This window comes from Drosophila sulfurigaster, chromosome 2L (genome assembly GCF_023558435.1).
Source record: "Drosophila sulfurigaster albostrigata strain 15112-1811.04 chromosome 2L, ASM2355843v2, whole genome shotgun sequence".
NCBI classification, from domain to species: Eukaryota; Metazoa; Arthropoda; class Insecta; order Diptera; family Drosophilidae; genus Drosophila; species Drosophila sulfurigaster.
Window position 1 is genome coordinate 27696999 of NC_084881.1, and position 26210 is coordinate 27723208.

The following is a 26210-nucleotide window of genomic DNA, read 5'->3' on the forward strand; positions in this document are numbered from 1 at the left end:
CACAGCAGACAAGAGAGAGCACTTTCTCCTCCCCCTCAATCTCCTCTCATTTTACCTTCCCTTTCTATAAGATGCCAAGCGTCTCTGAACTTTCAGCAATTTGTTTGATTTTGTGCTTATTGGACTTGCGTTTTGCATAAGCAATAAACATAAATTATCGACAGCGTCCAGCAGCGATGCTGACATTTATTTATGCCCATAACTCATTGAAATCGAGTCGAGTGCTGGCGCACAAAAGTATGCTATGATATTTTATACGCCGTTGCCTTTGCCTTTGCCTTCGTCTTCGCTTCGTCCTGACTTTATGGCCTCCTCTTGAAGCACATCGTTTGCCAATAGAAAACGTTGACCGTAAGGGTCAAGCTTTGTTCTCTCCGTAGACAAACTCTACAGCAAGTGTTTCAATTGCCTAGCCCAGGCATGGAAGCCATTAGGGTAATTGTGGAGTCTGATATGCTATTATATGTCGATCAGATGCAACTGATTTCGATTGTGATATTCTATAAAGCTTTCAATTGTTATTTGCATTCGCTGTGAAGTGCCAAAAGCAAAAAAGAAACTAATATGATAATTTAGAAAATGGTCTAAATTGCAATTGATAAATAATAAATTAAATAGTATTTTCATATAGATTCAATCGATAGAATTATTTGCAGCTATAGAATAAATACAAAATAATAAATTATTTATACATTATAAATATACAATTTAAGAAATTTAAGGCTCGTTAATAGTATTAGGTTAATTTGAGTTTGACTTTCAATCAATATCTAAAGGATAATGTATAATTTTCATTTTGATCATAAATAAAATACATTCAAATATTTGCTATCTATGATGATTTTATAAATGTAGAATGTATTTTATAAAAATAAGATAAATTGTTATAACAACATTGAACAAGTTTAGATTTGGAAAGCGAATTATTTGCATACTCATATCAACAACTTTTAATTCGAGAGTGTCAATAACTGTCTCGAAATAAATAAATAAACTATAGACACAATGATTGAAGTTTAAATTTGTAATTACAATATATATTTATTATATTAAATTTACAATTTATTTAATAAACTCATTATGCTTTAGTAGATTACTTTCACATTTGTTTCTTATGGGATTCATTTATATTGAAATTAGTGTAAAACACTTCTACTTTCAATAATTTCACATTTGTTTCATATGCGATTTATTTAAATGGAAATTTGTAAAAAAAAATATTCTACTTTCAATATAAAATTCATTTCACTACCACAATCTGCTTCATTTCCTTTTAAACATTATTGTAAATGTTTGCAAATGCGAAATTAATGCAGTGAGTCGACAAAATCTTAAGCCAAGTTAATTTATATTTCATTAACTCTTAAGTTTGCCATCTTTGCAGGAATAAATGCTTGGCAATTTCTATTCAGTGGAGCAGCTAAGAGCAGCTTCTTGTTTAGTCTGAAGCTGAAGCTTGTGCATTTTGTGTTTGGCTATCGAATGGCGGCATCTTCAATTCTTTGATTACTTTCTATTTTGTTGCAACACTTTTTGCAGCTCTCTCTCTCTCTCTCTCTCTCTCGCTTTATCTGCTTCGTTTTCATCTCTTTTGCCACTTGTTGATTACTTTTAAATGAGTTTTGCTCGAGGCGTTTCTTAGCTCATTTGCCGTTGTCCGCCACACTCTACTCTACTTTAGCTATTTGCTCAAGTCTTGCGTCTGCTGTGCGACGCGTTGATTGATATTTACGCGCGTTTGATTGAAGTGTAATCAGCAGTGAGTCAGAAGAAGGAGGAGTTGGCAGCATGTTAGTAGGAGTATTAGCAACAAAATGAAATGTAAGTGAGCAGATCGTAATTAAAATGGCGCCAAGCGCAAGCAACAAACAACGCAACAAATTACGCTTCAGGGCACAAACAATATGCATTAGAGGAAAGGGTCAAAGCACTCGCTCGCTCTCTCTCTCTCTCGCTCTCCTTCGACAAGGATTCGCATTAGGACTCCAACTCGACTGTCGACTGCTGACTGATGGCAATGACGTTGCAGTCGCCGATGCAGTTGCTAATGAAAATGGTTGCATAAACAAGCGCAGCAGTAAGCACATAATGAACAGCATAAGCACAATGCAGACAAAAGGAGATTCTCGCCACACCCCCGACAAACAAATGGCAAAATGGGCGGCACAAAAGATGAAAGCCGAGGCTCTGGCACTCATAAATACGTTGACAAAAACGAACAAACAAACAGAGGGACAAACAAACAAGCAAATAGAAAACAGAAAACAGAGAAAAACAGCAACTGGCGAGCGCACTCATGACTGAGATAGAGAATGCTCTCCCTCTCTCTCACTCTTTTGGCATGTCCTTTTGTCTGTCTGTTTCACTCTATGCTTTTCAAGCACTCAGACGCCTGGGCGTAAATCAAAGTGAAAAGCGTGCTAATTGCATTAAAAGCATATAAACAAAATGCAATGCAAGTGGCTGTGATAAATAAAAACCCAGCAGCCTCCACACACTCCCTCTCTTTCCCTCCCACTCTCTCTCTGACTCTCTCGTTCCACTCGCTACACATTGCCCCAAGGCTGTGCCTGCTGCTGATGTCCTTTTGTGCATACGCGCGCTGTGAAATTAAGCAAATAAGCACGAGCACAGCTCACAGCGAGTCCTGGCAACTTTGTAGCCGGCATCCTTGTGCCGTTTCATAATTTTTAATTGCTACAACAACTTTAAGAGCGTCATCAACTTGTCCAGTTTTCAACTTTAAGCAAATCTTTCCACACATTTTGATTAATGCATTTCTTTATTGAGAGAGAGTGAGCAACAAATCGATACACATCATAATTAATATGCAATAGCTACGCATATTTGTGAAGTTTCGATATAAATCTGTAGTCGGAACAAATCAAATGGCCGATGAACTCGGAAGTCCACGATTTCGTAGTGTTTACACTTGGCTTTATTGTAGATATTTGCCATCGTTGTTTTTATTGCAGGCAATCACGAGTCACAAGCAAAGAGAAAGAGCCAGAGCACATAGTATATAGTATATAGCCGAAATTCAATCGTACAATGTGTTGATATATGACACGTAATCAAATGTTTTAAGTGCATGGCACACGCAGCTCCGACCCTGGCCCCCATAAGTGCACCTCTCCGCCTCTTTGGGAGGCCTCTCACTCCCTGGTTGACAGCGCATAAGTCAAAATAAATATGGCACATTAAAAGCGAAAGCGTAGCAAAAAGCGAAGCGAAGCAAACCAAAAGCAAAGGCAGGCTGAAGCGAAACCCCGCAAATCCGACAAGTAAATATAATAACAATAAAACGAAGCAGCGACATGAATACAGCCAAGGCGAGATATTATGGCAGCGCCCCAGCAACAATAAAAAACATACAACGGGCAATGGCAACGGCAACGGCAACGGCAACGGCGACGGCAACGGGAACAGTAACAGCAGCAAAAGCAGCAGCAACAGCAACAACAACAACATTGACTGACAAGGACAATTGCTTTGACAGCGATAGAGACAGAGACAACGACAGCCACAGCGATAGCGCAGTTTGAGCTCGACTCAAGTGCAACGCACTATGGGACAGATGAACACTTGTAGTGGTCAAAATTTGGTAAAATAATGGTTTAATATGGATGCCAAATATCTGCCTGTGAAGTTGCTTTAAAATAATTAATGTATATGTGTCACTCTTAAATTAAGAGCTGTTGAACATAGACGTTGATAACACAATGTCAATTTTTATAAATCAATTACCTACATTTGATGTTATTTTCTCCGAATATTAAATGGCTTGCAATTTTCGACAAACATAGTGTATGAATCTACCAACAAAAGAAGACTAACATTTTTAACATACATCAATTAGAACAGAAGAGACAGACAGAAGTTAGAGTTATTGAACTCTTGTTAACGTTTTGCTCGTTAGTGGAAATGAACTTTATGAAAATGCGAAGTCAAGTGGTTGAATAGATATTAGATAAAATAGGAATGATAATAATTACATTTTTGTTGTTGTTTACTTGGGTTATCATGGTAAGAGGTTTATGCTCTGTTCAAATGTAATATAGAAAACTATTTGTTATTAAGGGACTTACTAAGTATCATCAGATCCACAAACTTATGAAAATTTAGAAAACTTCAGTAACTGAACTGTATATTCAAATAAAATAAATTTCTTACTTAAATGTTTACTTACCTCACACTCTTCTGAAAATATATCAATCGTCGCGTGGAGTCTGCCACTTTAATGTGCATTCTAGGTACATCAAAGTCCAACATAATACTAAATACTAAAACCCATTATATTATTTCGAGGAAGCTTCAGCATTTTTCATATCAACCCCCAAAAGTGCATTCTCTTTCCATAGTGCATCTTGAGAGCGCGACAGCAAACGTCGAAAAAAAGCGTTGCCTACTTTTTGGCGACAAGTTGGTATCAATTTTCATTGCATTTTATTTAAAGACTTAATAACATTCATTACATTACATAATCATTTACATCGCTCGCTACACACGTGTGGATTCGATTCGCTTACAGTTTAAACTAGTCTTTAAAATATGCATTGTTTATTTTCGTTTCGGTTTTGCTAAATATGTTTTGCTTATTCGGGCTTATGACTAAACATTCAACAACAGTTGCATTCCATAAATGATATTTCTGCCATCGAAGATATGCACTAGACAAGTGTGTTTACTAATATGTATGTGTGTATTGTATGTGTGTGTGTGTATGTTTGTATTTGTGTGCATTATAAAGAATTAGTTGTGGGGGAAATTAATTAAATATTTGTACAATTAATACAGTTAATGCCTAGATTACGAGTAGCTTACGCTGTGGAAATATACAGAGCTCCTTTTTCCCCCCACTCTAAAAATATAACTATTTTAATGAAATTGCTGTTAATTAGCTTTAACTGGAAATGTTTTAAATTCATTACGAATCAGTTTTGCATAACTTTGATAGCTATTCAAAAATTGCAAAGCCCAAAATCTTCTAGTTCTGAGTATTTGGCTTTCAATTGTAGTTGTTTTTAGTATTTTGCTAAGAGTATCAACAATTATGCTAATAAGAGTTTTATTCAATTAACACTAAATTGTATTATACACGAAATGTGAGATTCTTTTGCATTTTTGATTAATAATGAGAAGACTCTAGGCCGAGCTCAGCTTTGTTGTTGTTTCGTGGCGGTAACAGGACTCGTTTGATTGCACTTATATAACTAGGCTTGTACAGATTTGGCTATATATTAATGTATATATGAATATTAAGGTTATTCAGCTTAACTCACATCACTAGTATTCTAAACTTGTTGAGCAATTTCTTAGCCTGCATTAAAAGCCCGAAAGAGGAACAACGATATGCTAAAACTAACTTCGATTTTAATAGGGGAATATTTATTTGTATATATGTACATTTTAGCTAAGCAGCGTATACTTAATGTGTGTTTTACTCCGGGATACTTTTCTTGCATTGGCAAAGTTGAAATATATTTACAGAGATTTAATGAGTTTGGCGTTGCCTGGTTGCCTGGTGTTGGTGGTGTTGGCCATACATCTTCGTTAATTGTTATCTGCACGGCGTGGAGTCGTCGCTTAATTGGGCCAACAGGCGGCGGTCATGTTGCTGGCAGCTGTTTGCCTCCTCTTTGCTTGTGGGTGTTGTCGCCAGCTTAGCGCATAGACTGGCGCGAGCATTACACAGAAATGCTATTAAGACGGGCAGCGCGTACAGCGAAATGCGTGCAATGGACTCCGACGACAGCGACTCCGACGATGTCGCTAATATGCGTGACCAGCTCATGAACACAGCTGCGGACGCACTCGATGCAGCAGCTGCTGCTGCTGCCGCTGCTGCAGCTGCGGATGTTGCGGCCGCAGGACGACGACTCTTCTTGAGCTGCTTGTCTAGTTTTTGGTGAGAATGTGTGGCAAGAGTTAGTGCACTGTTTGTGTGTGTGTGGCGAATGATTGATGCTGATGTTGATGCTGATGTTTCTGTACTCACCTTCCGCTGATTTGTCCAGCTGCCTCACTGTTTCCCTTGACTCGAGCACTGGAATGCGCTGATGCTTGTCACTCTCGACGCTCTCCTCGTTGCTTTGCCAGTACACAGAGGAGATTTTGGCGACACACTGCAAAGAGTACAGGCAAAAACCAAGTGAGTGAAGGGAAGAGAGAGAGAGAGAGAAGAGGAGAGAGGGAGACACAAATGTGTTGGCGCGTTGACGGCGCACTAAAAGTTTTATGCTTTCATTAACTGACACACGCCACATGAGCTCAGCTCAGCTGATAACCCAAAAATGACCCGCATATGGAAATGGCTCTGTGTGCGGTGGCAAGTGTGCTGCGGTGGCAAGTGAGGTGCGCTGGTGGTGGTGGTGGTGGCAACTGCCCAGCTGGGGCAGTAGTCGCATCATAAAAGTCTGCTGTCCGCGTTTCGCATGAAATTTTGTGGCCTTTACGACACACATTTGCACTCGCTGTGGCCAGAGATTGTAATCAACATACGACACGCTGTAATGTTGTTGCAAATTGAATCAAAACGTTGGCGTTGGCCTCCGTCCATGGTAATGTATCAATTTCTCAGAGCAACACAGACATATACATACGTATGTACATACATACTGTAATCAACTTAAAGCAAAAGCAAAAGCTCACCTTCAACTTCATGTCGCCATGCTTGAAATGTCATCCGCGCACACGAAACTCGAGGCCAAGGCGCGCCACCTCGAGACCCTCGCGTCCAACAACTTTGGGTTCATAGGGTCGCAGCAGCGAGCGATTGGCGTGCATGCCGTTAATCAGCCAGCTGAGATGGCAGACCGGCTTCGATGCCGCCGAAGTGCAATTGACGCGCACCATGTCGCCAATTTGGTATCGAGGCTGACCGCCGGTGATTTGTGGTCCATGCTTGGGTGTAACTGCAATGAGAGAGGAGTAGAAATGGAGAATTGTGGTTAGCGTCATGGCCACAACGATTAGTCAGCGCACAGCTTGTAGTTAAACATGTCGTATACGCAATTTCTTTGGACTAATGAGCAATATGCTGCACCACTTGTAACATTCGTTATGGAAAACATGGCAAAGTGTAGACAGAGATAGTGATAGAAAAAGAGAGTGAGAGAGAAGATGGTCAACAACAATTGCAAAATGCTGGCACGTTGTTGTCGAGCATCGTGTCTGGCTCTGACCTGGATGTTTGCCAATTGGGTCAGCCAATGGACGGACGTGTGGCTATTCAGACATTCAGCTTGAATTGCGAATTGCGAAAAATGAATCTAAATATATATCGAATGCAACCCACACACTCAAACTTTGAATATTAAAGTCTTCTCTTTATTTTTACTGCAGTCTCTTTTTTGCGCTTCCGTTCGCATTAATAATCATAATCATTTTGATTGCTCTTGTATTAATATTTGCTGCTGTTCTTCCCTTAATAATGGGCAAAAGGCAAACCAAAGAAAAAAGGATATTCTGCTTATATTTTACAGCACTCTTTTTTCGTCTTTCTTTGTTTGTTTCTCATTGTTCGAGTCTACTCAACTGCATAAATTATTATTTTGAGTCTTTTATGCGGCGCGACTATTTTTACGCTCCTCTGACATTGATTGAGCTGTTGATACTTTCTTTCTTGCCCTCTTTTTTTTCATTTATTTTCTCTGTTAGTATTACTTTTATTATGCTTGCTTTTTATACCCGCAACCCATAGGGTAGAAGGGTATTATAAGTTTGCGACTCCTGAAAATAAATGTAACAGCCAGGAAGAGGCATCTCCAACCCTATAAAGTATATATATATTCTTGATCAGCTTAACAGCCGAGACGGTATAGCAATGTCCGTCTGTCCGGCTGTCTGTCCGTCCATCTGTATGAACAGCTTGATCTCAGAGATTATAAGAGATATAGAAATAGTTATTTTTCGAAAGCATTTATTATATTCATACGCAGATCAATTTAGTTTTAAATCCGCAAATCGACTAAAATCGAATAACGAACTTAATTTTAAATTTAAAGCCTCGAATTTTGGTTTAGACAATAATAACAATGAAATGAATGATACCTGAGAATTTCATTACGATCGCATAAAAATTTTAGGTTTAGAAATACTTTCGTATGGCAAAAAAACGCCTTCTGCAATCGGTTCTTTGTTACTTTAACTGACAATTTAGTATATTTTATACTTTACGGTAATGTAATAACAATATACCAAATGCAGACGTTGTTAAATTTGTAGTATTTTTGCGGTATATTTATTCGGTTTATTTTAACAATATACCGAAAGGTTTTGCTTTTATTTAAAATAGGTAGCGGGTATGTCACAGTCGAGCACACTCGACCGTAGCTTTCTTACTTGTTTTTGTTTTATCGTTGTCATTAAGTGAAGTCCCTTTCCCCTTTCACTTTCCTTTTCACTGAGCTGCAAACTGGCCTCCTCATTGTTGCTCTTTTTTTTTTGCTGACCATTTGTTTTGGTCGAAATAATTGTTGGACAATTTGATGTGGGTTTTTTTTTTTTTTTGGTTGTTCTAAGTGAAGTAAGTAAAGTGAAGCAACAAAAATCAATAAATTTGTTTCAACTTTAAGTCGATTGCTTGTGATAATCTAATTTCGTTTGCTATGTTAGTGTTTTTTTTTTTGACTGCTATTGGTCGATGATATTTTCCGCTTCTGTTTTTCAATTTCCGCGCCTGCACTTCAATTATCCCTTTGCGGGGTGGAGGGTGGAGGTGGGTTTGGTGTGGTCTGAAAAGCCATCAAAGCCAACTAAGCTCCAACTAACTGGGTCAAATGTATATTTCGCCTCGTCATTTAGCTGTGCTTTGCTCTGTGCGGTGCGCCAGTATAATCACATTCAATTATTTCAGCCACAACGCACATATAGGCTTATATACTGCCGCATTAATTTCAATATTCCGGTAATTTAAATCATTTGATATTTTTTCTCCTGCTTTTTTCCGGTGAGCAAAAACGAGCATTTTTTTCTCTCTCGAGCTGCCATTAACAGGTGATTCATTAACTTTATAGATCTGCAAGAGTCATAGTCATAATCCGCTTATGCTCGACGAGATAGAATAGGAGAGGGGAGAGGGAGAGGGACGAAATCAGTTACTGCTGCTTTGATTGTGATACTGATTCTCGGATTCAGATCGTCGAGCAGCGCAACATTAAAGTCGAGCATAATTAAGTAATTCCCGTAGCACAACGGAAGCGTGCAGCTTTGATTGCTGCTGCCTCGACTCGACTCGACTCTACTCGAAGCCTGCTTCCCATAAACTAGCATACGAGTGAGTCTAAGCCCAGTTAGTTAGTTAGCCTAATTATGCGATATACACATTCTGATAGTCTCCTACTATACTCTTCTCCATCGTCTCTTAACCATTTCAGGCGGAAATGAACACGAAATTGCCTGGGGAGTAACAATTGAGCGCCAATGCCGATGTCAATGATAATCATAATGATGTTGCTGTTGCTGTTGCTTTCGGTTTTGCCGTCGGTGTCGCAACCAACCAACGTTTATACCATATACTTCAGGTAAGTCTGACTACAAACAACCAAATGAATATTTGAATCAACTCGACGTGAAGTACATTTAGTACATAAACAAATCTAACTTGAGTGTAGAGTATATTTTGTTGCTACAAATATCTCTTTGCTTATACACTTTCTCTGCTTAAAATGCGTGTTACTCTTGTAACATATATTTTGGTTATATTTTATTAATCATTTTAGTCGCTTACGCCTTTTCTTTTGAGTCTATTTTGTGCCACAAATAAGTGTTTGATTATACACTTTTAATATTTAAAAAGCGAGTTATGTGAGCTATACTTTTAACAAGCAATATTTAGTCGCATGTGTCTCCAATTTTGGGTTTATTTGAAGCTAGAAATATCTCTCTTCCAATACACTTTCATTACCCAAAAGCGTGCTTGGTGTTATCTTATATATATTATTATGGGTATGCTTTATTCTGCCATTTCATTTGGATGTACTTGAAGTTAGAAATAGTTCTTTGCTTTAACTCTTTTCTTGATGTAAAATGTATTGCATGCAATATATATTTTGAGTATATTTTTATTTAACTATTTAGCAGAAACAATTTAGTTGATTTTCTTTTCTTTTGGATTTATTGGATTTGGATTTCTTTTGCCAGATATCTCTTTGCTAACACGCTTTCATAATTTAAATTAAGTTAGGTTGTATCTATATTTTGGGTATACTTTATGCCTTTTCTTAAGGGATATATTTTGTGTTTGAAATATCTCTCATCTCCCACACTTTCATTGTTTAAAACGTGTTAGGAGATATATAAATATTTTAGGTATATTTTATTCATATATTTAATAAGCAAAATTTTGTGGTTTGAGTCTATTCTTTTGGATATATAATATTTTGATTTACATAAAGCTCTTTGCTTTTACACCTCCCATATTTTGGGTACATTTTCTTTTTATATTTAGTTTATGCCTTATGCCTCTCTTTTTAGGATGATTTGGAGACCGGAATTATCGCTGTATTTATAATATTTATATGTTGTAATTTTATTGATTTCCCATATAAATAGTTAGAAGAGTGTTGCCCTTTTTCTATTAACAAATCGAGTAGCACTGTGTAGATAAATTTATGCTGTAAACTGATACCTCATTTTATTTCTTATTTTGGGCTAATGGACCTTTGTCAATTGGATATATTTCGGACCAGAAACTGGCGTGTATTTTTATCATTTTTTCACTAAAAATGTGGCTTTAAATTTAAATTATCTTCCTATTGATTTCTTGTATAAATAGTAGTTAGAGGTGTATTACCTTTTTTCTATTAACAAGTCGAACAATTTGTAGAAAGATTTATGCTACAAATTCAAGACCCATTTTAAGTTATTGTATTATATTTCGCTTCGTATAAAGCAACTTTAATCGATGTCTGCATTTAATGGCATATTTGCATAATTTAAAAAGTAGAGTCAAAGTTTGGCGCACTTTTCAACCTCCCTTCAAATCAGAGTAAACGCAGTTCGTTGTAGGCTTCGGCTTTAACTTATTCATTTGTGTGTTAAGCAGCAAGTTTGCAATAACTGTGCGAAAAAGCGAGACTGCAAATGTGAAATACATAGCGAATAGCAACTGGGATTTATCGTGATGCCGTTTGCCATGAAACGAAGCGAGACAGAAAGAGAGAGATAGAGAGAAAGAGAAAGCTTCAACGGCCGCTGCGGCTGTTATTAAACACGTTTATTCTAAGTTTTCCCCAAAGCACTTTTTCATATTGCGTTTTGCCATATTTTCGCCATGTTTTGTTGGATTGCGCAAAAATTTCAAATTAAGTTGCTGCACAGCCCGTCAGCAGAAGCTGTGTAGCTGTGGCTGTAGCTGAAGCTACTACATCGAGTTGAAGCCAGAGCCAGAGCCAGAGCCAGAAAGTAGACGGAGTCCATGCTTTTGGCGTTGCCGTTGCCATTGCCAGGTCTGTAGCTGGAGCTGTAAGTGAGCAACAGAATTGCATCACGTACATGGGCAATTTGCCAGCAGAATAATACAAAACACAACACACACACACACTCTCGCATACACAGACAATGTCTGCACATCTGTCTGCAGTTGTGTGTGTGTGAAGGTTGTTGAACGCTGCCCAACTGGCCAAGTGCCTGACTCTGACTCTGACTCTGCGTAGTGCCTTCTATATAGTCAGTTTTATATCTTTTTGTGCGCTTTTCGTTTTCGGTTTCATTTTATTTTTATGCTGCTGCTTTTTTTGTTGTATTTATTTTGGGTTTTTTTTGTTTTTCGCACAGGTTTCATGCTTGAGAATTTGTAAATCGCAGCGAGAAACAATGCCGAAGCATAAACTAAATAAATGCGAAATATTTTATAGGTATGCGCACATGTATGTGTGTGGCTGTGTGTCTGTCTGTCTGTGTGTGTGAGAGGCATTCTCTCTCTATGTGTGTGTGCATACTCTAGACAAAGAAACAGATTACTTTTCATCGCTTAGTCCGTGCTGAGCAATTAATCTTGCTTGGCGTCCCCTTCTTTCCCTCTCTCTTTCTGTTCTCTCTTTCTCACTTGCTCGTTTTCCTTGCACTGTTCACTTACCCACAACAATCATGTCCTCATGACCGGAAACTGTCTGGAACGAAGGCGCCTCGCCGGACACTTCGCACCGATAACGACCCGTCGACTGTAGGCTCACCGAGCGCAGAACGACGGCAATGTCCGTCGAGTTTTGCAACTGCAACGGCAATAAAAATACGAAAATAATATAAATACATATTAAGTGAAGGCATACATATAATACTCCTTATATACATAAGTGAAAGTCTGAGAGAGAGAGCTTCGTATGTAGGCCAAATTACGAATGTAGAGGAAACTATAACACACATATTTTTCTTCGCCTGCTTGCATAATTCTTTGCTTGCACTCTGAGCGATTAAAGGCCTCATAAATGTAAAATATTACCTTGAGTAAGTGTGCTAACATTAAAAGTTGGAGTTTATAAATATGAAAATTAAGATGGCAGAAATAGAAAAATAATAGATTGAATATAAAAAGGTGTACACTAACAGAAGAAAGTAGACAAAATGAGAACAAAATCATTTATAGGAAATTACATTAGTTTTTATCTTGCTTGCATAATTCGTGCACTTGTTGTAGAATACTTAATTTCATAAGTTATTAAGTATGCTATAAACAAAAGTTTGAGCTAAGCATATGTAAAACAATATTGCAATAACAGCAAAAGTAAAGAAGTGTGAAAACGAAAATAATCTGAATTAAAAGCAATGAAAGTTAAAGCTTTGAAAGTTGAATATACTTTACGCTTAGTATAAGAGATAGTTAGGAGTTATATATTCTATTATATATATATTATATTCTATATTAAGCTATTCTATTGAAATATAGTATTCACTTTTGCTGTCTAAGCTGCCTAAACATCACTATAAAAACACACTCTGCTTTTCACTGTGCTTAGTTTTAATTTCAACAATAATAATTTGCAACTTTTGCCATAGAACAGAAAAGAATTCATTTCAAAACTCTCAATGCAAGTACTCAGAATGTTTTGTGATTGACACTAAAGCGTTGAACAGAGTCAGCTTCCAGCTTATCATTTGCTAAAGGCTTTGCGACTTTCTCATTCTCCTCTGCATAATCATCGTCGTCATCATCATCATCCTCCTCATCATCATCATCATCATCATCTTCGTCATCGTCTTCATCATCCTCTTCATCATCATCTTCATCGTCATCGTCAGCATCCATCAGTGAGACAGTTGCCTCAACGAGTTCGGTCAGTTCCTTATCACTGACTGGAAACACATTGTCCAGTTGTTCCGGCGTCGCATCGAAATGTTCCATGGCCGCATGTAGTTTCAATTGACTCTCCATATGCATAATGCTCTGGTCCTTATCAATCCTGCCCAGACGCAGTCCAGCCTCGATGGGATTACTCGTTGGCTGACGTACCATTTGAGCCATCATCTCGACGGCATCATCCTGGTTCAGAGGCGGCACAGACTCCTCCAACGTCTGCAGCACTTTCGATTTGTTCTTGGAGTACATTACATTGAGTTTCCGAAAATTTTAACGAACGTGTGTGTACTAGACTATTTCCTGTCTGCTGTCTGCTCTCACTCTCTCTCTCTCTCTAGTTGATGTAGTTGTAGTAATTGACATTGATGGGCGAAATAAAAAACGCTGCCTACTCAACTCGAATTGAATTGAGAATCAGTTTTAGCTTTATTCGTTCACTTACCTCGACATCGACGCCGGGCAACGGAAACACCTGTCCAGGTGGCATATCACGTGGCACATAGCGATAGAATTCGAAGCCATCTTTATACCATTTCACCGAGTAGAGCGACTCGCCATCCAAATCGAATTTACAGCCCAACACGGCATCCTCATGTCTCATGATGTGCTTCGGTATGCGAATCTCAGTCATTGTCAGACTCTGAACAGTGCCTGCAAAAAGAAGGATGCACACACGATATTAGTTAGTAGACGATTAAGTAACTAAGATGATGACTTCTCAGTTTTGTTGCATTCGTTGGTTTTGCTTTCGCTTCGCTTTAATAGGCATTATTAGAACAATGACGTTGCTGCTCAATGCCAGGACCATAAATAACTTGCAGCGAGTGCATAAAAGTCAAGGAAATCGAAAGAAATTCGCTGGCGAGCCAAAACAATGCGCTTTTGTTTTGCCAACACAATGCCAGCCAGCGAGAAGAATGAAAGCATTCAACTTGAGGCGTGTGAAACGTGACTGCTGAGACTTTTTTCTCTCTCTATCTCTCTCTCTCTCTCTTTGTCTCGTAACTGTTTGCTTTCTCTATCGCTATCTCCCTGTGGGGAGAAAGTCTCTCTCTCTCCCTCTGTTTTGTGCACTCGAGACAACGAGACAACGAAACGAAAAGTTGCCGACTTTTAAACGCACACAAAAGCCGAATAGAGTAGAGGTAGGCTTAGACAATTTGGGTCAAAGCTATGACACGAAAATCAAGATATGAAATTAATATTGCAGCTGAAATGAGCAACTGCATGGAAAGCTGAAAACTGAGCACTGAAAGCTAAAAGAAAGCAAGCTACAGCATATTCCATTAGGGAGGGGATTGCATAAAGAAAGCGACTTTTAAATAAGCAAGAATCTTAAGAAAGTGCCAGAGGGAAATTGGTTGTAGAGGGATAAAGTTAATATTAGTTTAATATTCATAAATACTGCTATTAAAGTATATTGTTTATGCTTAGAATATGAATTTAATTTGGCTATTAAATTCTTTCTTCTAATCAATAACTTTAATTTCTATGCTTATTATGCTATTAAAAGACATTTTATTATACTTTTCAAGTCTTGCCATCCAAAACTAATAGCACTTTGAGTTTATTGTTAAATAGCATTTCTTAACCCATCTTTTACTTATTATAACAACTTCTAATCAAAAAGCTTGTAGATGTATTTCTAACATATTATTTAAGATCAAGATCGCTTAGAAATTTAAATTTGAAAGAAGTTAAATTCTTTTCTTTTTTAAATAGCAAACTTCTTTAACTTCTAAAAATACTTTAAAATTTATTGCTTTTAGAGTACTTTCATTCTGCTTCCATACTCCTACAATCCGGATTTGATAGAAATTTGATTTTGCTACAGAATTCTTTTGAACAACTCAGCTTTAACCAACTTCCAAAGATTCCCAATGAAAGAGTAAGCTTTCAAATACATAGCTATTAAGGTGTTATATTCTAAATTCTTTTGAAAGGCTATGCTTTATCAATGAATGAAGAAAACATTTAGTTCTTTGACAAGTCGAAACTTGTATAACATTCTTTGCAATTATAACTGACTGTGAGAAATACAAATAATAGATTAAATTAATTTTGAAAAATTTCCCCACATAGCTTGCTATAACTCAACTGCCTTTTTCGACTCTTTTCCCCTCTGGACTGCTTGTCAAATTAGTTAATGTTGCTTTTGTGCCAACTAAATTAGTTAATGGTTAATTCAAAGGGGAATCCGTGGTAGCATCGTAAATTTAACATATATCACTCGTATATTTAGGCTGCTGATGTGGATGCTATAAATACGAACACAATGCTTAATTTCAGCTGCCGCACGTTGCTGTCGTTGTTTGTCTGGTTACTGTTGGTGTTGTTTGTGTTGTGTAGTGCGTTGGCATTTTGCTAAAAATAAAAGCTCATTTTCATTACGCCACAGGAAGCGGCAGCATTAAAGGCATTTGACCGACCAAGCAACCAGGCAGCAACAGCGACAGCGACTGCGACAGCCTTTGGCGGTAAAATAAACAAGCACAAAGAACGTATTGCGCAGAGCTGAGCACAATGCACAAAGGCAAACAGCCGCCATTGAAGCGGCGACGACGCCGGCCAAAAGCAGAGAGAGAGAGAGAGACAGAGCGAGTATCCGAATCAGAGTCAGGAGAAGCGAGGTGAACTAGGGAACGCGAGCGCCTTTTGAGTGCAGTTCCGTTTGGCGGCGTCGGTCGCCGTTTGTTTTTCCTGATTTTCCTGTGCGTGGGCTATTGATGTGTTAAGAACACTTTGAGTCAAGCATTTATGACATCAAGTATGATTTTAGCATTCAAACGCAGCTCAAAGTAAATGCATTTTCAAAGTGCGCACAAAAGTATGCAACACTTTTCTCTCTCTTTCTCTTGAACTCTAAGCGACTTCTTTTACGCTTTGATCTACTATTTAGGTTTAATTTCAGCGAACACAATTCCGCAAGCGTGACACACGAAAGCCCCTCTCCATATACTTCTTTCACTTCCATTCATTTCACGGCCTTCAGGCTATTTTGCTTCACATGAAAGTACCACAATTTCATTTTGCCACATTGAGAAGTATTTCTATGAATTGTTTACCTTGTGTTGCTACTCTCACAATATGATAATCATTTATTCAAATGGGAACAAAACATTCCACATGCCAGATAAAAATAACTGACCTAGACGTCAAATGACGTCAGCAATGAGGCAGGAAATGGCACAATTGTGTGCCAAAAATAAAGTGACAAAGTGTGGGCAGCATCTGGGCACATCTTGATGCCAAGCTATCAACAACAGGAACCGCAATTGAAAACCTAGCTAATTATACGTTGTGCCAACGATGACTTGAAATCGCCATGCAATGGCAAAAGTTTGTATCATCCGACTGACGCTTAATTAAGATAAACTCTCAAAGGGGTGGAGAAGGGTCAGAAACCTTTCAGCATTTGCTGAAAAGTTTTGCATTTGATGTCGTGTTACAATCTAAATACTATTTTACCTTGAAATGAAAGTTTCGAACACAAAAGTTTCATACTTAATTATTGTTGATTTTCAAATCATTTCTGTCGGCAGTCGTCAGACGCAGACCTTGCTATTGAGCAAGGCTAAATCAAAGTGTTTAGCAGTAAATCCAACTAGTTTAATTACAGTTGCAAACGCACAAATTATGATGCAGTCGTCGGAGATGATGATGTTGATTTATGCAGGGGCAATGGGATCAGTTCAGACCGGATGTTGAGCCGAGCCTTGAGCAAATAAAGCTGTGTTTTTGCATGTTTCGCAAACGCCAAGCCGGCAGCATCAATACGCATCAATTGCGACCCCCTTTTACAGGCTTTACAGACAGGCGAGACAGACGAGACAGACGAGACAGTCGAGCCTGTGGAACGTGCTTAATCTGCAATCACAAGCGGAAGTTTGTCTCTAGTCTCAGTCGCAGTCTCAGCTGTCTATTGTCTGTGATGTTCCCTGTCTCTCGTATGCCTGTCTGTAGCAGGCTCGTTTTCTTCTTTTGACGACAACGACGAGTGCGTTTCATTCTCTAGCTGGGTGTAAATGGAGCACGTTCCTCGCTCCTTTGCTTTTGCTGCATTGCAGTCCCACTTGCATTTGCATATTGTGGAGAACCAAGAGGGAATCAAGTAGGAAAGCTACAGTCGAGAGTGCTCGATAGTGAGATACCCGTTACCCATTTTCAACAAAAGCAAAACAACGCCGTATTCATTTTGAAATATACCAAATACTATATTTGGTACATTGATTAGTTCTATATTCAAAATATGCCACTTTGAATAAATGAAAAATATACCAAAATTTGCCTCAAAAATACTGAAAATATACCGCATACTATATATGGTATATTAATATAGTAATTCGTTCAAAATATATATAGTAATATAAACAAAAGAGTGCGGTATTTTAAAATTTTTAAATATACTAAATTCATATACCACAAAAACACTAAAAATATACCGAATTGTATATTTAGTATATTCATATATATACCTATGATTGCAAAATAAACCAGATTATCAGCCAAAGTAACTATGACCTCCATACAAAGGTATTTTTAAATAACTATTTTAAAGTTATGATACCCTTCTACCCTGTGGGTAGCGGGTATAAAAACGCAAAACACACACACACAGAGAACTCGAAACTCAAACTCAAAACTTGCAACTCAAAAAGTTTGTCATCGGTTTTCACAGGCGGTGCATAGAAATGCAAATGACACCGAATTAATCTCGAGCCACACAAAGTGAAAACTATGTCGCGTGTTTATGTTCCAAATTTGTTTATTTGCTTAAAGTCCAAAAACTTTTTCGAGTGATATAGGCAAACATTATTCGCCATAATTAATAGTAAATTATTATTACAGTTTTCAATCGACAAATGTGCAACAAATAGGCTAAGCAAATGCCTGAGCTGGAAAATAAATCAAACCAGCTGTGACAATGTACAAATTGTCATTGTCAAATTGTCTGGGGCCAAATACAACAGCACCTATTTTCTTTAATTAGGATATCAATTAGTGAACACACACACAGCTGTATATAACTATGTGTGTGTGTGTTGTAATATAATTAAAATTCATTTCGACTTGTAAATTGGCTGGCGGCAAAAAGTGCTTGCTTGTGCATCGCAACCGAAACCAAAACTGAATCATAACAATGGGGGCAATGTATGTGAAATCGATTAATTCAATTAAATTGAAAACATCAATTTTGCGTTTTATGATTAATTACATGGAGACACACACACGTACATATGACAGCCATTGGCAGTATGCAAATTATTGCAGCATGTTTTTAGGCGCTTCATTTAATTTGTTAGCTTGAAAGTTATTTAAAACGCGATTGCACGTGAACGCAATTTAGTAGCATTATTACAGATAATTGATTCACAATATTTGCAGAGCATTTCAATCAGTTTGCTTTAATAAATTTCTTCCTCTTTCTGTCTCTCTCTCTCTCTGTGTGCGATGAGTTGGCTACTTTTCATTAACTGGAAGTCTAGAAAGAAGTCTGCGTGTCGGTTAGCATTAGTTTCATGTACTGCCAATAAATATGTACTTCCTTCTGGCTGCTTTCGCTTGGTTACATTTTCGTCCAAAGTGTGCGCCACGTTTGCTTAATTTCATTATTGTTGCTCACTTTTCGTACGCTCTGGAATTTCTTTCCTTTTTTTTTTTGGTTTTTTTGCTGTGACATGCGTACGTGACCTCATAATAAGAAAGTAAGATTTTTATCTATAATTCAGTGACGCGCTTTCCGAGCGAATTAAGTGCCACAACAATCATTTCGTTTGCTTCTGTCTAGACGAAATTGTATTTGTCAGTAATTATTTCGCCTCCAATTGAGCAAATTATCCGCATAAATGCACTGAAACTCTACTCTTAAATAGTAAACAGAAAAAGTAAACTTTTTTTTGCTTTAACAAGTTGCAGCATCAAAAAAATACTGAGAGAGCTGAGAGAAACTTGTGCATGTTTATTTATTTAATTAAATGCGACGCCGTGAAACTTTTATATGACCACTCAAAAAAACTAGCGCATCCATTACGAGTCTAAGCAATCAACTTAATTAAATGACGCCAAGAAGAAAGCAACAAAAAAAAAATGATGCTCCAGCCACGCGCACAACTAATGAATAGAAAGAAATGTTCAACACCAAGCAGGCATAATAATTGATTTACAAAAGCAAAGAGAAAAAAACAATCTTTGGAGACAACTCTTCGCAGTGTTCGAGATATAAAATAATAATCTCCATTTAACCGCACAAAAAGTTTTTTGAGTTGGGTTTGGCATTGCGAATACGCAACGTTCGCTTGGCTTGGCTTGGCTTGAAATGAGTTTACCACAGCGACAAGACGCCAGTTAATTTTGTTTATATTGTCAAGTAGTTTGATGAACTTAATTAAAAATAAGGCAAACTTATTATTAATGCGTCAAGCCGAGAATAAGAAAAGGAATGAGGATGGCAAGAAACGAAGGTCGTGCCGAGGTTTAAATATGCCACAAAGTTTGTCAAGTCAGCTGAGATTTACGCCATTTTCGGTAATGGATTCAAAGGTTTCCATTGACTTCCCAACTGTCTGACTGTCTCACTGTCTGACTCTCCGACTGACGAACGAACGCCGTTTGACTTTGGCAACTGTCAAAGTTGTTTGGCATCTCGTAAGAGCTCTGCACGGCCTTAAATCGATTAAGTACTCGTAATCGAAGTATCTGAGACTGAGACTCAGCCACATGGCCTTTAAGGGCGACAAAATGTGGCTCAAACTTTCGCACACACTACTTCTTCTCCTTCTCCATCTCTTTCGGGGCTGGGCAACTAATATTGTTGGCTAAAATATGTGCACGAGAAAAAAAAAACGAAAAGCAAACTTTCTTTTTTTTTGTTGGCCAATTTTGCGGGGCTCGTTTGGCGCTGCCTTTGCCAAAGTTGCTAATAAATTAAATAAACATTCAAACCCATCTCCCTTAGTTCTACTCACCACTCGAGAGCAGGATTGCCAATGCCAAAGGAAGCAGCAGCAGGTTCCACAACGTGCAGCAACGAGGTGGGGCAGCAACAGAGGCAACGAAGCTTTGGCCACGCCGGCGTCGTCTATTCAAAGTTGCACCCATTTTGTTGCATTAATGTGTTCCGTTGTGCGTTCTCTTCTCCTTCTTCTGTGTACTTATTTTGGTTTCTCTTTCGCTCTCTCTCTCTCTCTCTCTCTCTCTCTCTCTCTCTCGCTCTCGCTCTGTTTGTAACACTTTTGCTCGCTTTTTCTTGGCCAACTTTTCTTTCGTCGTGTTGGTAAAACTTTAATTTTTCAATTTGTTGCGGAATTTTCGGTTATTTTTCTTTTTTTGCTACAATTTGGGGCACGCAGCAGAGTGTTTTTTCCTCCTCCTTTTTAGTTTTTCTGTTTTCTCTCTTCTCTTTTTTTTCTTGCAGCTGTTTGCCTTGCGTTTTAGTTTGCCTTGTGTTGTTGTCGCTGTTGTTGTTGTGGTTGTTGTTGTCTCATTTGTGCAATGCAATAAATTTCACTTGACCGCCAACGAGGGAACGCGTCACCCACCAGCAAACTGATGTGTCTTCCTCTCCCTTCTCCTCTTCTTCTCCACTTCTTCTCCTTCTCCACGTCTTGTTGCTTTTAGTTTGTGGCCTGCGTTTTGTCGTTTGCTATTTATTTTTATTTTCCATGCGCTCTTTGCTATTTGCTCTTCTTATTATGAGCTCCACACACACACAGCGACACACACACACTCGTAGAGAGTTACACCCACGTTTAGTTGTAAAGGGAAGTGTATTCACAGTTACATTTACATGCGTCCTGCTTGTGTTTGTTCAGCAATTTGTGTTTGTCTATTTGCCCGCGTTTGTCTTTGCTTCCTTTTCATTCTCATGCTCATTTTCATTTTCATTTCTATTTCTATTTCCATTTCTGTTGCTGTTACTGTTTCGGTTTCAGTTCAGTTTTGTCTCCTTTCACTTGCTGCTTGTTATTCTTCTGCTGGTTGTTATTCCAGCTCTTGTTGTTGATATTATTGCTTTTATTCCTCTCCGCTTAATATGTGCACAAATTAATTGAAACATCAGCAAAATATCAGCCAGAGAAAGCGCATATATCCAACATCCCAGCAGGTTTTAATCCCAGTCCAAGCTGCAAGCATAAAAATACATAAAACACCGTTTTTATAAATCAACGATTTCAAATTTCAAAATTAGTAAATTAGAAATAATATTTAATTGGGTTATCAGTAGATTAAATTTGAACTTGAATTGGGAATATTTATGTTCATTAAAATTTCTAAATTGGTAAATTCAAAATTAAATTTAAGTATGAATTTCACTTGAGAATATTTGCTTGTACAAATTGGTAAATTAGACATTAGTTCATTAGATTTAATTTAAATTTCACTTGAGAATATTTACTTGCAAAATAAGTTCAATACAATTTATAAATTAGTAAATTTTGGATTGTATTTATATTCAGTATTTTGAGAACATTAAATTTGAATTTCAATTGACAATGATTGCCTACAAAATAAGTTCAATTATCATTCATTAAACTTTAACCAATTAGCTACTTAAGGCATATTTAGGCAGAAAAGTATATCTTATATAGCTTTCGTTTAACTCGAAGATAATTGGTTATTTAATATACTTCATTTACAAAAGAATTCTTTTTCTAGCACAATATTAATTAAAGCAATTGTCTGCATCTTTAGCAGGTGCCGAAATTCCATAGCTTTTATTTAACTTCGAGTTGAGTAAAGTAAAGTAGCTGTAATTTGATATCAATGCTGAGGCTTAATTAATTAATCACACACACACACACACACACACGATGGTCAAATATGAGATTTCTTGAATATTTGAAAGTTGCCTGCTGAAGTGCACCACATAATAAACTCAATTTGGCAGCTCAAAAACCGAATGACAAACATAAGCAAGTGCATAAATTAATAATGCTTGGCAGCAAAGCAAAATATGTTTTATATAGTAGCTACTCAATTTGTGTGCTTGGGATAAATGAAATTTACATAAAATCAATTAAACACATACTCGCTTGGCCAAACATGTTTGTGCTGTTGTGCAATAAAACAAAACACAAAGCTGTGTAGACCCAAATCCCAAACAGATGCGAGATTGACAGAAAGAGAGATCCACAACCGAAAACTGTAACCGAAGAAACTTTTCAAATGAAAATCATGTTGCGTAATTAGAAGCCATGAATAATTTTAGCACCTTGTTGTCAGTTATTTAAAACGACGACCGACTCAATGAATGACTGACTAACTGACAGACACTCTCTCTATCTCTATCTCCGCATTGAGTGGCTTATGCAAAATAGTTGGGCCCACAGTGCGTATACTTGATGCCACGTAAAAACATCATAGCACACAGAGAGACGCAGACACAGACGCAGATTTACATAGGCAAGCTATCTGCTGCTGCTGCTCGTTGCCTTTTGCATAATTAATTATGTGACTAGAAACGCGTCGCCTTGTTAAATATGCAAATATCCCAAAACGCAGCGCTTCAACGCAGGACTTCAACAGCAGCGAAGCCTCGAAGGACACCTCTTAAAGGTCACTCACATGCGTTCGCTACCAGTTTACAAGTCACTTGGCAGGGGATAGCTCTCGCATAGAGAGAGAATCTGCGTTGACAGCTTGGCTTAATGAAATTAAATTGCGCATACGCATCGTGTGCTTGTCGCAGCATCACTTTAAAGTTTACCTCTGGCATTGCTACCACAAAAAACAGCAGGTATTTCTATTGCGCTGTTCAATGGCTTGCAATACAAAGCACAGCAACACACACACACCTGTACACACACCTACACACACTCATAGACTAAGCCTAAGCGCGTGCTGTTATGTAGGACAAACTGAATGAAAAAAATGAGTGAATGCCTGCATAGAATCTGACTCACTCACTGACTGACTGAATGGTTGACTGACTGACAAACCCTGGCCATTTGTTTTTGTGCTAACGGCATGTCTGTTAGGCAGCCTGACACTGTTAGGGCCATGGCCAACAGCAACAACAACATCAGCCAAAACAACAACAACAAAGTTCTGTGTCCCTTTGGCTGGGGCTTTTTGCGGCAAGTGATTGCCTTAAATTTAAGCCATGACTGCAGCACAAAACACAAAAGAATTTCTAAAGATTTCGGCTCTCGAGTGTGTGTACTGCAAAGACCGAAAAGTAAATGAAAATGGGCATTTAAATAATTTAAGCTCTTTTATTATTTACACAAGTTAATACAGAACATGAAAATGCAATCAATTTGCTTTATTATTTTAGTAGAAAAGAGGCGAAGTATAAAACTTTAAAGCATTTTGAATCGTAATAATTGATGTTACTTCAAATGAACAACATAAATAAGAAAAATAATGCTTTAGTTCCAATATTGAAAGATTGGCAAACAAAAATACTTTATGTTAGTTTAAGCTTGGAATTAGAATAATTGGTATAAATATATTACAAAATATTTCAAGGGGAAACATATAAAGCCTCATCAAAATAATATAAATATAAAAACTCACAGTCAAAATCTATATTGATTAATATAAACAAATGGCAAAACATTCTAAAGCCAAATTGTAAAGATAAAGATTAATACTTTGGTTTATATTTGGATTTAAAAGAATTGATAGAAATATTATTACATTATATTACAAAATATTTTATGAAAAAAATACAAAGTCAACAAATGTTACGTTAGCTTATTTTACAAATCATTTTGATTTTAATTTGAAGTTATATTTCGCAGTCAATATTTATGTTGATTGATATTAAACCTATTACAAAATACTTCAAACAAAAATGATAAAAACAAAGCATCACATTTTAGCTGATTTTGCAGATCATTTCGATTTAAAATTCGCGTCAGTAAAATTAATATTCAATGCACAAACATAATCAACGTAATAGGCGCGTGTTTGTGTTTGTTAATTAAATTTTTCAGTTAACCTAATTAACAACATGTGTCCAGGTATTTGAACAAATAAATTGGCTAGCCGACGTAACATTTTTCCAACTAATAGCAACAAAAATATGGTAGCAATTATGCTGAACATAATTTGATTCTGCTGCCAATTACTAAATTGGCCCCGCATGAAATATCGTTCTAAACAAAAAAAAAAGAGAGAAGTGAATAGGCGCATTTTATAGGTAGAATTTCATAATTATTATAAATTATGTTGACACCTGAGGCGCGTGTGCAAATTATGCCACAGGACTAGCCAAAAAGTTCAGTTTGAAAATTTAACCATTACACCCCACAAAAAAAAAGAAAAAGAAAATGTGCACGACTGAAGAAGAAGAAGCTAGAAGCCAGAAGGGAAGGAACGAAGGCAAACAAGAACCCCTCAGGGGAAATATGGCTTAAATTGTGCGACTCATTGTAATACTCACTTTGCCGTAAGTCCCTTTCCTGTCCTGTCTCCCTCCTCTCTCTTCCTGTGCCTAGGTCTTAATATGCTTTGCGGCCAGGAAGTTGACGATGTTGGCAATGAAAAGGCAGCTTTGGCTTAGACTTGCTTGTTGTTGTTGTTGCTGCTGTTGTTATTATTGGTTGTTGCCGGCAATTGGCATATTTTTTGTTGTTTTTGTGTTGTGTGTGGGCAAAGCACAAAACTCCTCTTGGCTTGGCCTTGTCTGGGGCAGTTTAAGCTGATATTGTAGTTGATGTTGTTGTCGGAATCGGAGTCGTAGTCGTCGTCGGATTCGAAGTTGAAGTTGAAGTTACGTGGAGTGCGAACTGGCCACGTGCATTATAATAATAACAAATTATTAGTTGTCACGCACGTAACGGTACTTTCGTTCATAATTTATGCATTTTAATTTGTCAAGCGAAATGTGGCACTCACACACACACACAGACGCACACACACATAGAACACTCTCTTACTCAGCGATTACGCGAGAGGGAAAACAAAGGCATCGCTGCTTATGAATATGAATTCGAGTCGCACACACACATACGAGTATATGAATATGAATATGAATGGTATTCGCTTAGTCTTTCGCTGCAATCCTCCACTCAGTTGTTGTTGTTGACTCAGTTGTTTCTTTTTTTTAGTTGTTGGCTACACTCAGATATTCATAATTTAGCCTTTTCACTGCTGATTCACTGACACACTCACACACTCACGAATCAGTGTCGCAGTCCTCGTCTTCGTTGTCGTTGTCGTTGTTGTCGCTTGCGATGTCTCCTATGTCTTTCGGCCTTTCGGAGCCGTTGTCGTCGTCTCAACCACACAGCACCAATAACCGACCAAGACTAAAAGCTTTGCTCTCCTCATTACCTGGTTTTCACTTGGACCCCAAAAAATACGAATCCTTGTCGCCGTCGCCTTCGTTGTCGTTTTCGTTAATATCCCCGAATGACGCACCATGCCAAATGCTGGCTGCCAACGACCGGATATCAGGATAAGAAAAGCCGAGCTAACTTGGCCAAAAAGGAAATACGCTCGCACAAACCCGTTTCACATTGTCTGAGGTTGCGAATTCGCCACGCGACACGCGCCACCAGCGAGAGAGCATCACAGCGCAGCCAACACAGAGAGAGAGAGAGAGTGAGAGAGAGAGAGTAAAATATTCAGAGAGCACTCGTGCACGAAGTGAAGGCCGTTCGTGGGGTGTGTGTGTGGGTGGCAAGCGTGTTCTACGCTGATTCCATTTCAATTCCATTTTGTGCCACAGCTTTTGCCTCATTCGCGACTGTTACAATTTGAATAATAATGGGAAATTTTGTTAATGAAGCAAGTTTGCTGTAAAATCTGTGAATGAAATACAAAAATATAATTAGGAATTAGAAAAAAGGATTGGATCTCAAGTTACTTACATAATATGTAATACATATGAAAATAGTATTTGAGCTCTAAATAATTCAATTTAATAATAAAAAAAAATATAATAATATAAAAAATTGATATT

At 37.7% G+C, this 26210-nt stretch overlaps 2 protein-coding genes across 2 annotated transcripts; both read right to left on the reverse strand.

The window, feature by feature from the left end:
* Positions 1-4414: 4414 nt before the first annotated feature.
* LOC133850380 (uncharacterized) lies at positions 4415-25965 on the reverse strand. Its single transcript, XM_062286463.1, is given in 7 exon segments — positions 4415-5898; positions 5999-6125; positions 6652-6914; positions 12080-12215; positions 13740-13948; positions 20263-21420; positions 24687-25965. Coding segments are annotated over 6 exon segments (1206 nt in total). The 5' UTR covers positions 20396-21420; positions 24687-25965; the 3' UTR covers positions 4415-5560.
* Positions 12941-13640, reverse strand: LOC133850388 (calsequestrin-2). The gene has a single exon (XM_062286476.1). It carries the CDS (start codon positions 13544-13546, stop codon positions 13037-13039), a length of 510 nt encoding a protein of 169 aa, XP_062142460.1. The 5' UTR covers positions 13547-13640; the 3' UTR covers positions 12941-13036.
* Positions 25966-26210: the final 245 nt, after the last annotated feature.